The sequence below is a fragment of the Miniopterus natalensis genome, chromosome 6 (assembly GCF_054644295.1).
Source record: "Miniopterus natalensis isolate mMinNat1 chromosome 6, mMinNat1.hap1, whole genome shotgun sequence".
In the NCBI taxonomy this organism is placed as follows: Eukaryota; Metazoa; Chordata; class Mammalia; order Chiroptera; family Miniopteridae; genus Miniopterus; species Miniopterus natalensis.
Genome location: NC_142086.1, coordinates 63,761,084 through 63,774,683, shown reverse-complemented (window position 1 = coordinate 63,774,683; position 13,600 = coordinate 63,761,084). Strand labels below are relative to the sequence as shown.

General features: G+C 35.3%; 1 protein-coding gene across 1 annotated transcript in view; it reads right to left on the bottom strand.

The window, feature by feature from the left end:
• Positions 1-13,600, bottom strand: part of SPATA16 (spermatogenesis associated 16) — a 163,823-nt gene that overhangs the window by 36,514 nt on the left and 113,709 nt on the right. Inside the window, 1 exon segment of the mRNA XM_016208242.2 lies at positions 10,249-10,396. Coding sequence (XP_016063728.2) covers positions 10,249-10,396 — 148 coding nt within the window.

The following is a 13,600-nucleotide window of genomic DNA, read 5'->3' as shown; positions in this document are numbered from 1 at the left end:
AAACAGTGAAATAACAACATTAGAACAATCAACAAGAGAATGAGGAGAGACAAGAGGAGAGTCAAGGGACTCATCCCAGATAGGGAGAAAGTTTTTAATGGTTAGTAAGAAATGGGGTGAATAAAGAAAACCTGGATAGGAGTGGGGCTGGAGGGAAGGGGACAAGGGGGATTGGTCAAGGGACTCAGGTCAGAAGGGTGGAAAATTTTAGATGGTTATAAAAAATGGGAGGAGTAAAATGGACAGCATAGAGAGAAAAAGAGATAGAAAAGGTAATAAATAGCTTCAGTGATATGAAGAATAGAAGGAGTAGAAGTAACAAATGTCCAGTTTAAACCCTTAAATGAATGAATAATAAGAGTTAAGGGACTGAAGTATTAAAAAATGAATGGCAATTATTCAGAATTTATGAGCGACATGATTCTTTAGATTATAAAGCACAATGAATTCTAAGCATAAAAATTATACCTAAACACATCTTAATTAAACTGTAGAATATTAAACAAAAATATAATTTTAAAAGCACTAGAAAGAAAAGATTATCCACAAAGAAATGATATTTGACTTCTCAACAGCAAAGATATAAGTCAGAAAGCAGTAAAATAATATTTTCAAAGTGCTAATTTTTCAATTTAGAATTTTATATCCAGCTGAACTGTTATTCAAGAACCAGGGTGAATTAGAGATATTTTGACAATTAGAAATAGAGTTTAATACCAACAGACCCTCCCTTACTATGGGAACTTCTAAGGATATACCCTACAAAGAATAAAATAAAACTCAGAATGACTGAAATGTAAGAAAAAATTAGTAGATATGTATAGAAGATAACTACTGATAAATGTTGACTATGTGAAAACAATGATCACTGTAATAACTAATTTGGGGAATAAGGGAAAACAATGAAATTGAAATAAAAATATGGGATTTATATGTTAGGGGGGTTAATTTTAGTTACAATATTCTAAGACCTGTATTGTTGAGTAAAGAAAATTATTAAAATTTTCAATTCTGTTAAGATATCTATACATATTAAAATCTCAAACCTAATCCTTAAAAAACAGATACATAGTTTATAATTTGCAAATCTAAAACAGAAAAAATATAGGAAAAAACCCTTGAAGAAAATAAAAGAAGAAAAGTTACAAGGCAGGAAAAGCTCATGGAATAAAAAGCCCATGGTAGAAATAAAGTAAATCAACAAAGATTTATTTAGCACTTATTATGTGCCAGGTGCTATTTAAGCCAATGGGATATATCAGTGAACAAAACAGACAAAAATTCCTGTGTTTCAGGAACTTATATATTGGGTGAAACACTCAAGCAAGTCAGGAATTGTTAAAAGACAGAGACTAACTAACTAAATAAAAGTCAGTTATAAACTTTTAAAGAGACTATCAAAAAGGCACACAAACTGTTGCAAGTAAAAGAATGTGAAAATAAATACCAGAAAAATACTTACCAGGATAAAACTGGTGTTTTTATATTAATATAAGGCAAATACATTTTAACACACAAGGCAGTATTAAGGCCAAATAACATAATTACATAATGATAATAAACAATTCATAAGGAAAGTTTAACAATATTAAAAGTGTATGGGCTTTAAGCCAAAACTTAGAGAGTAAAAATTGGCAAAATTATCAGAATAAATTGGCAAATTCACCACCCTTATTGATTATTTCAACATTTTTCTATATACTAATTAATCAAGCAGATAAAAAATTAGTAGCATATCCAGAAGATATGGGTAATTTTCAAGCTTGAGCTAATGGACACATAAAAAACCTGCATCTAAAAATGAGAAAAATACATTTTTCTCAAGCATCAGTGTAGTGTTCATGAGAGTTAACCATATACTAGGCCATAAACCAGGCCTCAAAAATTTCAGGAGTTATTATAATTTAGATTATGTTTTTAAATATGATAAAATGAGGTTAAAAACCAGTAACAAAGGTGACTAAACATTTCCTAACACTTAGACATTAAGAATAACACATTTAAGTAAGCCCATGGCTCAAAGAAGATTTCATTTTGGCGCTAGAAAACGTTTTAAGATGAAATATAGTAAAATGTTGTTTTTCCAAATTTGTGGGATGCAACCAAAATCATTCTCGAAAAATTTTTAGTCTTTACTAAAAAATGGGGAGTAGTTGAAAATTTATGAGCTTAGAATCCAGTGAAGGAAACTAGATGATAAAAAAATGAGTACCTAAAATGTGAAATAAAGAAAAAAAAAAAAGATATGAGAGCAGAAAGTAATGGAATAAGTAAAAAGCAAATATATAATAGAGAGGATCAACAATGCTAAAACATCCAAGAAAACAGATAGAGACTTCCTTAACTTGCTAACAAACATTTTTAAAAACCTACAGTAAATATTATATTAAATGGCAAAACGTTAAAATATTTTGCTTTAGAATCTGGAGCAACATGCGGTGCTCACTATCCCTTCCTCTATTCAACACTGTGTTGTGATCCCAGCCAGAGCAGCCGCACAAGAAAAAGAATGAATGGATATCTTTATGTGCTCTAGTAGGGCTGTATTCTTAAACCAGACAAAGTCATAAGTCATTAAAATTTTATAAAATGACATTAAAATTTAAACTTTAATTCATCAAAAGGCAACATATAAAAGACATGCCTCTTATTGGAATAAGACATAAAATTCTCCAATAAATCAATAATAAAACTATTCAGAAAACCAAATGAGCAAAGGATATGAACATGTAACTTACAGGAATATATAAATAGTAAAAATGCCATTTTTATAGATTTGAAAAATTTGTATGTCATTTAAGGGAATGTAACCATGGGTCAACGAATGACACAACAAGATATTCAACTTGATTAATAGTCAGGGAAATATGTATTTTTAAAAAATGTGTGATACCATTTCCCATTCATGAGTTGGCAAAGTTTTTAAAAACTCTGACAGCACTAGATTGATGATGATATATATCAATAGGCAATCTTGTATACTTGTATTTGGATGGTGAGACAAAAAACCACTTTAATAAGCAATTTGGCAATGTATAACAAGTTGAAGATGCTTATGCTTTATGACTCAGAAATTAATTCTGCTCCTTAGTATACACTTCAGAGAATTTCTTGAACATGTACATGCACAAGAAGACCATACAAAAATGTTCATACCACTTTTGTTTGTGATAACAAAATATTGGAAACAACTTAAATGACTAGTAACATTAGATTTCATTTATAAATTTAGGTAAATCACACAAACACTGAAGATAAATGAAGTGGAGTATATTGTATAAACATGGATGAATCTTATAATATTGAATAAAAGAAACTTGCAGACATATGCAAATAGTAAAAATAGTATTTATATAAATTTTAAAAATATGGAGGATAATTCTATACACCTTTTAAGGATACATACAGGGTGGGGCAAAAGTAGGTTTACAGTTATACGTAGGGAAATTAATACAATAGTTAATAAATAATAATATAAGAATAAACTCTGTGTTTCATGTACTCACAACTGTAAACCTACTTTTGTCCCAACCTGTACATGTATATCCCTATAGTATATAGTAAAAGCACAAAGGTATGTATATCAGTGATAAACACTGGAAATTAGGAAAACTGTTTCACCTATAATAGCATCAAAAATAATAAAATAATTAGAAATAAACTTAACTCAGCAGGTTAGACATGTACACTGAAATTTATAAAACATTGCTGTAAGAAATTAAAGAAAAATAGATGGAAAGACATCTTGTATTTATGGATTGGAAGACTTAACATTCAGATGTCAATAATGCCTAAAGCAATCTAGAAATTCAATTCAATCCCTATCAAAATCCCAACAGAGTTTGTTTGCAGAAATAGAAAAGTCCATCCTAAAGTTCATATGGAATCTTAATGAACCTGAAGAGCCAAAACAATCTTGAAAAACTGGGCCACAAGGTCATCAAGAAACACTATTAAGGTTTAAGTTAGCTGTGAAATGGGACTCAAATGCTGAATATGCAAAGCTAAATTAAAAAATGGTAACACTAAAAAATAGAAATTTCTAATTCTGTGAAAGATCCACATGTAAAATTTAAAATTGAGAAAGCAGAGACATTGTTTTATGTGATTGGGAGTTCATTCTTTAGGGGTTTTAATGCTCGGCTGCATGATTTATTAGATGGCAGTGCCTAATAAATGGTGATAATATTACAGAGTAGCTAGATTAGACAGCATAAGTGAGTGTTTCAGGAAAAATAAAGTCTTAACATATTTACCTTAATACCCCCTTAGTTAGTTCTGTCCGTTTGGAAATGGTTATCAAGTATTATTTGTTGCTGTTGTTTTTTTAAATATACAGACTGGAGTAACTAGTGATGGATAAAAACCTGAGAAACTGGCAAAGCTACCAAGACCAACATTTTAATATTTTAAGAACAGCGCCTTTAGCTCTGTATTTGAGGGATCTTGTTACTTTGGGACTGACCCTCTGTTTCTAACAGGAATCCTGTGGTGCAAATATGAGATGATTTATCATCTTTACAACCATTCTGTCTGTGACACTTTCATAATAATATTGGGGATATGGTTTCTTTAATTCTATAACCACTTCTATTTGAGAGAGCAACTTGCAAAGAGGAAAATAGTCTGAACTTAAAAACTCCTGATCATGATAAAATTATAATATTTTAAAGAAGAAAGAATAAAATGAGAAATTTTAACTTCATGTTTTAGAGAGCATAAAAATGTATTATCCTTAGTGGTAAATGATGACTGTACAGGAACAAAGTTATACATTTTAGTGAAAAGCAATTTTTAAAGGTCTATTTTAAAACAATGTATTATTTCTCTGAACATGCATATTTACTCTTGGGAGTTAAATTACATTGGAAAGACAAAATATGACTCTATCCACCTAAGTGTTAAAGTAATTGATATCTTATCCAGAAAACTTTTCTATTAAACATTACTAACCACAAATCTATTACTGAATATTTATTTATTTAACAAATAAATCTTGATATTTTCATCAAGAGAAGGCAGGACATGCTTATTGTATTACTTTATTATTATTAAAATACAACCATGCAAGAATAAGAATTATACAGAATTGCATTATTTCATTGGAATGTATGAATAAAAATCTCAAGAAAAATCTTTATAAGTGAAAACATAATAATTCTGGGGCTAGTGAATTATTATTTGTTTTATATACTCCGACTACTCTGCATGAATCAAGCTGGATTTTTCTTTAAATAAGAAAAATGGATAGCTGCACTGCTAAAAATTCAGTAATTTTTTTCTCCATGAAACAATACAGTTCTATATGACATGGATTTAAGATTTCGATGCATCTCACTATATTCCCAAAATAGCAAAGGATGCACAGAAAGTTCCTGAAGATGCATCGGCCTGGTTGTCCCACGAGGCAGATTTGAATTTTAATCTTCCCTCATCAATCTCACAGAGGTTATAAGGGCAATAGAGTCCTAGTACCTATCTGAAGTGGTGTTTTTTTTTCTTTCTCATAATAACTAATTCATTTTATCTAGTCAATAAAAAATTAAAAATATTTAGAGCTATGTGCATTTAAAAATGAATTTACTTTTATAGTTTTTCCCTTTGAATCTGTTTTTCATGTGGAAATTCCTGACAAGGGTGACTGTGAATTGGGGGCTGGCTAGAGAGAGCGCACTGCCTGGGGGAGCTCTATCGTGAGCTCTCTTCCCGCTCATCACCATCACCTCTGCCAGCTATTGCTGGGCTCACGGCACTATCACGTGATCAAGGGATAATGAATTCAACACTCTCTAGGCTTGATGAAGGTGACCTGGAGTTGGACAGAGTTTCTGAGTTGGAGGTTTGTCTGCCAGCCCCTGCTGGGTGAATTAAATGTGCTAGTCTCCAAGTTTTAATGATAATAACTACTTATCCAGGAAAACTTTGATAGGTAGATTCCTCATCCAAGACCTTTGAGGTACAGATATTATGACCTTCATTGTTGACTGTTTATTTAGACGAGCTCTGTAATTTAGAAATTCTTACTATGGCTTCAGTTTCTCTTGCTGCAATGAAAACTATGTAGTTGTATTCTTTCTTTCATGGGCATTGGTATCTCTCCTGAAATGTTATCTTTCTGGGTGGGAACAGACACATGTGTAAGGGAGCATCCACCTGTAGTTGCCTGCGGGAGGAAGAGTGAGCGCGAGGTAGAACAGAATGTGCACAGACTCTGAATGTTTCTGAGGATGGAGTTGACTGCACGTGGAGGAGAGTTTGTTGATTCAGTCACTGAGTTTGCATGAATTCATTGTGTACATTGTGGTTGGCGTAGTAGGCTGCTTACTTGTTATGATGTAAGGCAGTGAATTGGTTAGAATAAAGCTAACTGATTTTACAAACAACCTGCAAATCTCAGTGATCTACAGCAAAAGAATTTCATTGTCTGCTCATGTGGGTATTCAGTGGTTTACCTTCCACATGGTCACTCAGGGATCCAGGCTTCTTTTGTCTTGTGGCTTCTTTAGTTTCATGGTCCTATACACTTAGTCAGTGGCTAGGGAAAGACAGTTCTGTATGGTATGGTGCTATGGGCCAGGCCTGGAGGTGGCATGCATTATTTCTGTCCACATCCCATTGGCCATTATTCAGTCACAAGCCTCACATAACTGTAAGGGGGGCTGAAATATATTCTAGTTGCATGCATGAGGGGAAAAATAGTTTGGTAAACACCTAGCAAGTCTCTACCACCTTTTGTGGCAAGGACTTCTATTCCAAACTTCTCCCTTATCTGTTTTCTCCTCCATCAATTAGAGTCAGCCTTCCACCGCACAATTAGAACTTAGGTTTTAATTGTAAATATTCTTTAGAAAGATATCATCAAGTATTTACCCTGAAGTATAAATTAATGAAGCCATATCCTTTCTTGGGAGCAGGTATATTCTAGCAGTACCTAGAATAGTATCTGGAATATATGTGCTCAATAAATGTTTGGTGAATATATGAGTAAATGTACAAACTACCCATGTTCATTGTAGATCCTCTTCTTGTCCTGAAGGTTTTGGGATTCTGGTGTGTGAAGAAAGAGAGAAGATAAATGGCAGAATTACATAGCAAGTTGGGTAGAGGGCTAAAACTACCTCCAGTCTCTAATGGAGCAGAGAGGGTTTCTAGAGTAAGACTCAGAGGTGACTGGATTCACAAGCCAGCATTCTGGCAAAGAGAGGGAATCTCAGAGAGTGGCTCTGAGTTGGGCCAACTTGTGTGGTAGGGGTGGCTAGTGTATATATTAAGAAGCTACACCATGGGGCAGCATGGGAAACATATAGGTGCTCTTGAGTCATCTGATATGTCACATAAATGAGCCCATCACTGGCTCTGCTCAAGCCAACAGAGCTGATTTCAGGTTGCACTGGCCATGCAATCGGCAGCTGTATCCGCCTGCACTAGACTTCAGAAGAGGACCCTTTCCTCACATTCCCACTGACTCCTTTGGACACTGGGCACGTAGGAGTTCTGTGAAAGTGGGAACGAGACCAGGGGAAGAAGAAAATCTTGTGGAAAAAAGGGGAAGAAAGCTAGTGAATTTGATTAGATGACTAAATAGAGATTAAATGATTGGATGGGGACTGAGACCCCCTGGGATGAGACAGAATATATTTTTGGCTCTGGGAAGACCAAAGGTGAATATGTGTAGGTAAAAGAAAAAAAAAAATCTTATGTTTTAAACATCTGCTCTACGATTGTCCAGTCACACCTGCTACATGATTTGTTGAAATATATAACTGAATACATTTTTGGCAGGATAGGAGCTTCTTAAATTCTATCTGTAAGGTGAAGAGAAGGAGAATCCTGGTTTTGGGTGGTGCTCACAAAAGAAGGTAGCTACTCTTCTAGGCCCTGTCTCTCTTGTGTGACTCACTTTCTAACTATTGCCCTTGGCTACTGAATGCCTGTGGCAACTTCCACTCTGCACTTCCTGTGAAAGATACCTAGATGCTAAAGATAGTATTTCACCCTCCCTCTTCTTATGCTTTGTGCCTTCACTCACCTTGGAGCTACCTGGGGGGAAAGAGGCCATGCTACTGGGACTGTATACACACAGTTAACAACAGTGGTTTCACCATCACTCCAGCAATGACTTTGGGGAGTGAGGACTCGTTAATCATTTGCAACGGAGACGAGTAATGTCATCAGTGCAATAGCCTTGTTAGCTCAAAGTACAGGTTCTACAGAGCGAAGACCCTCAACAGTCCCGAAGAAATTTAAAAGTCTAGGCTGCCTTTTCTATCTCCCCTTCTTCCTCCAGATGCTGTCTTTCCTCTCTAGGTTCTCATATAACACTGTCATACTCCAGCAATTAGTCATTATAAAGTAATAGAAACAATCGTTAATAACTTATAATTATCTTCTCTTCCAAAGCATAAGATCCTTTAGCATGAGTCATCTTGCCAGCAGATCATAATTCATCTTGATAACAGGTTTGATAGAGTTATATGAGACATGAATCTGGCTCATTAATGTTATTATTGTTTTTAAACTATCAGTGACAACAGTGCTTCCTAAGTATTAACTAATCTTCATGGCTCCTCCGTGAAGTAGGTTAAATATAACTGAACTTATTCTACCAGTAGAGGGTTGGCAAGCTGGTGGCCTCTTCAATGAATCTCTCTTCGTTACCAACAGGGCTGAGAATAAAATGGAAATTGCTGAATTTAATTCATTTTCCATGACACCAGATAGACATGACTTTTGCGTGCTATAAGTGCTCCTCCCAAACCCCCTTAAGATATCCATAACAACATAATAAATAACTTATAACAATTAGCAAAAAATGTAAGTTCTGAACCATTTTTCTCTACTTCCTTACAAAACGTTCAGATGAAGTAAATCAGTATCAATTTATTTACTGCACTTTCTGCTCTTCCCTTTCTCTGCCCTCAGATTCTCAATTGTTCCTTAGGGATTCATTATTTAATCATTGGTTAGATTTATTTACTTTGTTTCTCCTGAAGAGCTTGAGTAGGGAAAAAAAAGGTCTCCATAGAATTTAAATTTAATGCTTCCATCACATCTCTGCTCCTATCCGATGGAAACAGTGTAGCCCAATGTCAAATCCAAGGCCCGCTGCCACTGATTTGCTAGGCATCTTTGGAAGAGCTGTTTGTTTTCTCTGATTGTTGATTTCTTGTTTCTAAATGAGAAACATCTTACTCGCTTCACATGTTATGGGAATAACAAGAGGTAATGGATGTAGAATGCCTGGCATATTAAAGGTGATCACTAATGGAATGTATTATTTATCATATAATTCAGTGACTTGGCCTCAAAGCCCCGAAAGAAGGAATGATGGGCCCTTAATAGGAAGACGTGATATTAGGCCTGCACATTTAGAGATTTTGCTTAACATGGCATTTGTTGTTAAGAGCTGTTAATTCAGTACAAGAAAGCTCCTGCCTTAATTCAGTACAACAGTACTTGGTACATAGTAGATAGCAAAAAGTATTTCTTAATGAATAAATAAAAGCAAGTGGCTTCCAAAGACAAAAAGAGGAAAACAAGATAATACTAGTGTTGTGTCCCCTGCGTCCACTTGGCTCTCCACATGTCCCTTTGATATCAGTGATCCAAGAACATAAGGCAAGAGGGAGGTTTGAGGTGTGAGGTGGATGGAGGAAGGAAAGTAGAAATAGCAGGAACTGGGGAGAAAATCCACCTTCAAGAAGATACTGTAATCATCTAGTTTGCTGATGAAGGATGTGGGGAAAGGTGGTATTTTACCCAAGGTTATTCCTTTATTTTAAAAACCTTAGAGTTTCTAGGTTTTATTCCTTGTCTTAAAATGTAGAAACACAATGGCCCAAGGAATATTACATTAGACCCACAGGGCTAGCCCTTCTTAAACCCTTAAAATAACTTCTCATTTCAACTCCTCAGATAAAACCACTGTACCCCTAAAGCCGAAACAATAAACAAACCTGAAATGGTTCTCTATTCGTTTTTAAATCCTCACCTTTGGACATGCTTAGAGAGAGGAGGGAAGAGGGAGAGAAACACCGATGTGAGAGAGAAGCTCCGATCAGTTGCCCTCTGCACAGGCCCCACCGGGGATCGAACCACAACCCAGGTACATGCCGGGCCCGGGAATTGAACTGACGACCTCTAGGTGCCCGGGACCACGTTCAACCAACTGAGCCACTCCAGCTGGGCCTCTGTTTGTTTTAATGGAAATAAAGTACCAGCTGACAATGCGAAGAGACTGAGTTTTACCTGTGTAGATATATTCCACATATGCAGGGTGAGTTTTTGTGAAGACCTCTTTTACTTTTTCCACTTTATCAGCTCTGATTTTTGTTGCAAACGGTGTGTACATAACTGAGAATGCTTCTGCTCTGGTGATGGCTTCTTCAATCATGGCCTGAGGGGAAGCAAACAACCCATTTGGCATCAATAACAACACAGGGCTTTTTAAGAATGTAAAATAATATAATTACCTTTATGGATGATTTAAAAATCTATATACTGTACTGCAAAGATAACATATTTTGGCCTTGAATATTCATTAGAATGAAATTCTAATTAGTTCTGGAAATACTATTTCATATTAAGGAAACCAATTAAACGAAGAAAGTTTGTAAACAGATACCTCTGAACTGAGCTTGCTTTAAGATAAAAATAAAATTTCTGTTTTCTAAGGTGTCACTTTTTTACTTGATTTAAAGAATCAAATTCTTAAATCTAACATAATTATTATACTCACAAACAGACAGTGATGAGCAATTTGTACTTTCAAAAAACTAACTGAAGTGTCTAGAGCTAAGTATTTTCTATAAATAACATGACAAACTAGACAAACCAGATTTTTTTCTTCTTCCAATACCTGGGAAAGCCCTCTGGAACAAGAAAAGCCTTCTCAATGGCCGTCCAACAAAGCCTCCCTTCTACCCAGATCACAAGAACTGTTTGAGATGGATTTGGCTATTTAAGAATTTAATAATTTCTTTAAATTTTCTTTGCTCATATACCATTCTTGATAAAGCCTGCCATCACCCTGAACTTTCTGTTTTAAGTAGATCCATTATTATTTGAAACAGACCAAAAAGAAAGTTATGAGAAGTTTTAAAAGGAATTTATTCCTTTCCTACAACTTTTCCTTCTAATGAGGCTTGGACATTGAATTAAAAGTAGAAATGTCTGTTGTAATCTTATTTTTCTAAAAATAGCATAAGGCATTATAAAAATTTATATTCCTGTATAGGAATAATTTTTCCCGCTGATAAGTAATAGTGCCAAAATCCAATAAGGAAAGACAATAGATCTGAACTTTCTGACAAAGAAAAAAGACATTTAACAAACAGCAATTTATATTATTGTGTCATAGTATTTTGTAAACAAGTTTCTGGTTGATATTAAAAGCAATAAGGAGTTGATTTTAAACTGAGAAGCGCCTAATTTAACTTGTTCATTGCCTGCTCCATGTGCCAGTGACTTCAAATGGCCTCTATAATCATCTATATTGCGTGTAAAAGAGCAGCTTTGCAAGAATTTTCTGGATGCAAAGGATCTTCCTTTCTCTGAGACTCGAACTAGAAAAATGATGTAAATTTTTAAATCTAAGTTTTATATTTGTTGTGGGGCAAATGTCTGAATGGCTGAATGAAAGAATTTACATTGCCCACAGCTCTATCCTTTCCCTGTTGGAGGAACTGGAAAGAAACAAAGAATACAATAGTGACATCAGATCCAGAGCTTACACTCGGACGGACGGAGTTGTGAGTGTGCAGCAGGGTTTAGATGCCAACTTTGAAAGTCTAACAAGGGTAATACAGGCGGTAGGTTTGGACTTCAGGGGTGCAGATTAAGAATTTAAGCAAGGTGTTTAGACACCAGGTTCTGGTGCTCCAGCAAAAGTAAAGATTCTTTAGCTTGAGTAGGAGAATAATTTCTCCAGATCGGTGCTTGCATATGTTCACTGCTGGAACTAATCCTGGGATGGCCTATCCAGACCAAAAAGTAAGTAAGTAGTACCTCGATGCATGTGGAGTGACGTGCTGGACAGGGAAGCTGTTCTAGACCTCAGTTCTAAGGTCACAATCTGACCTTACCGCCTTTTGTAAACTGTTGGTCAGTATCAGTTAGCTTGGGCTGCCATAACAAAATATCACATGTATTCTTATAGTTCCAGGGGCTGGAAGTCCAAGACCAAGGTGTTTGCAGGGTCAACTTCTCAGGTTGTTCTCTTTTGCATGTAGATTGCCTGTATAGCTTCTCCGGGTGTTTTCACGTGGTTTTTCCTCTGTGTGTGTCTGTACTTGAATCTTCTCTTCTTATTAGGACACCAGTCATATTGGATTAAGACCCATCCAAATATCTCACTTTAACTGAATTATCCCATTTACAAATACAATCACAATTCCAGCACAGGGCTAGGATTTAAGCATATGAATTTTGGGGGACACAATTCAGCCAGTAACGGTTCCTAACACCCAATTAGCTTTTCTAAATACCTTGGTGAAGGGTATTTTCCTTTAAATTCTGGGTCAAAAAAATTTAGTGAAGGGATTCAATTCCCTAGTTTTCTTCCAGAAAGACATTCACAGTATTGCAGTGAGGCCAGGAGAGAAGAAAACACTCTCTCCATCTCATTTCTCTTCCAACCGCTGGCAGATTAAGTGACTTCTGCAGGGTAGCTTTGCTAAGCCATCTCAGCAGGGACAGTAAGACTTGTGCCAAAGAGCCTACACCAGCTTTTTTTGCAAGTGGCAGAAGTGTGGCAGCTTGATCTGCTTGTTTAAGGCACTGCACTGCTGGCAGGATGCTCAAGGCATTGCATGGAGGCTTTCAGAGGGCTCTCCATGTAGGAGGGTGTGTGCTGGAGCACAGCCTCTCTCGCTTCCCACTCAGAGCCAATAGAGATGGGGTTCTTTCGTGGCTTCTGCCTCTATCTTGAAGATGGGTAAGGAAGTACATGATTGAGCAGACTGTGTAAGTAAGGATAAGAATTGAATTCCCCATGGAGATACTTTCTCCAAGGCAATTATTATAGCTCCAAGAAGAAATATTGAAAAACAGAGTAGAAATGAGAATACAGATTACTCTTTTACTAGATCCTGACAACATCCTTGCTACGTTTTAATGGATTATATATTTTGTTCTGGAGATGAAAATCCTGAGGCTTTGGACCTGTTTCACATTGCTCTTGCCAAGGAATGGAGATATCTCTATATCTATCTATATCTATCTATCTATCTATCTATCTATCTATCTATCTATCTATCTATCTATCTATCATCTATCTATCTATCATCTATCTATCTATCTATCTATCTATCTATCTATCTATCTATCTATGTATATGTGTGTATATATATGTACATATATATATTTATATCTTATATATACAGTTCTGGTACATTATTGAATAACTCCTTAATGAAACAACCTTGAAAACAATTTGCTGTATTTAAATCATGGGAATTTTGGGTTAGAAACCAAAACACCAGGTTTTCATTTTGTGACAGCAATTTAGAGTTGGCCTTGTCTTTCATGAAGAGTCTATTATGTGAATATTTAAAAATTATACTTAAGGATTTAAAAAAACTAATATATTTTATAATAATTA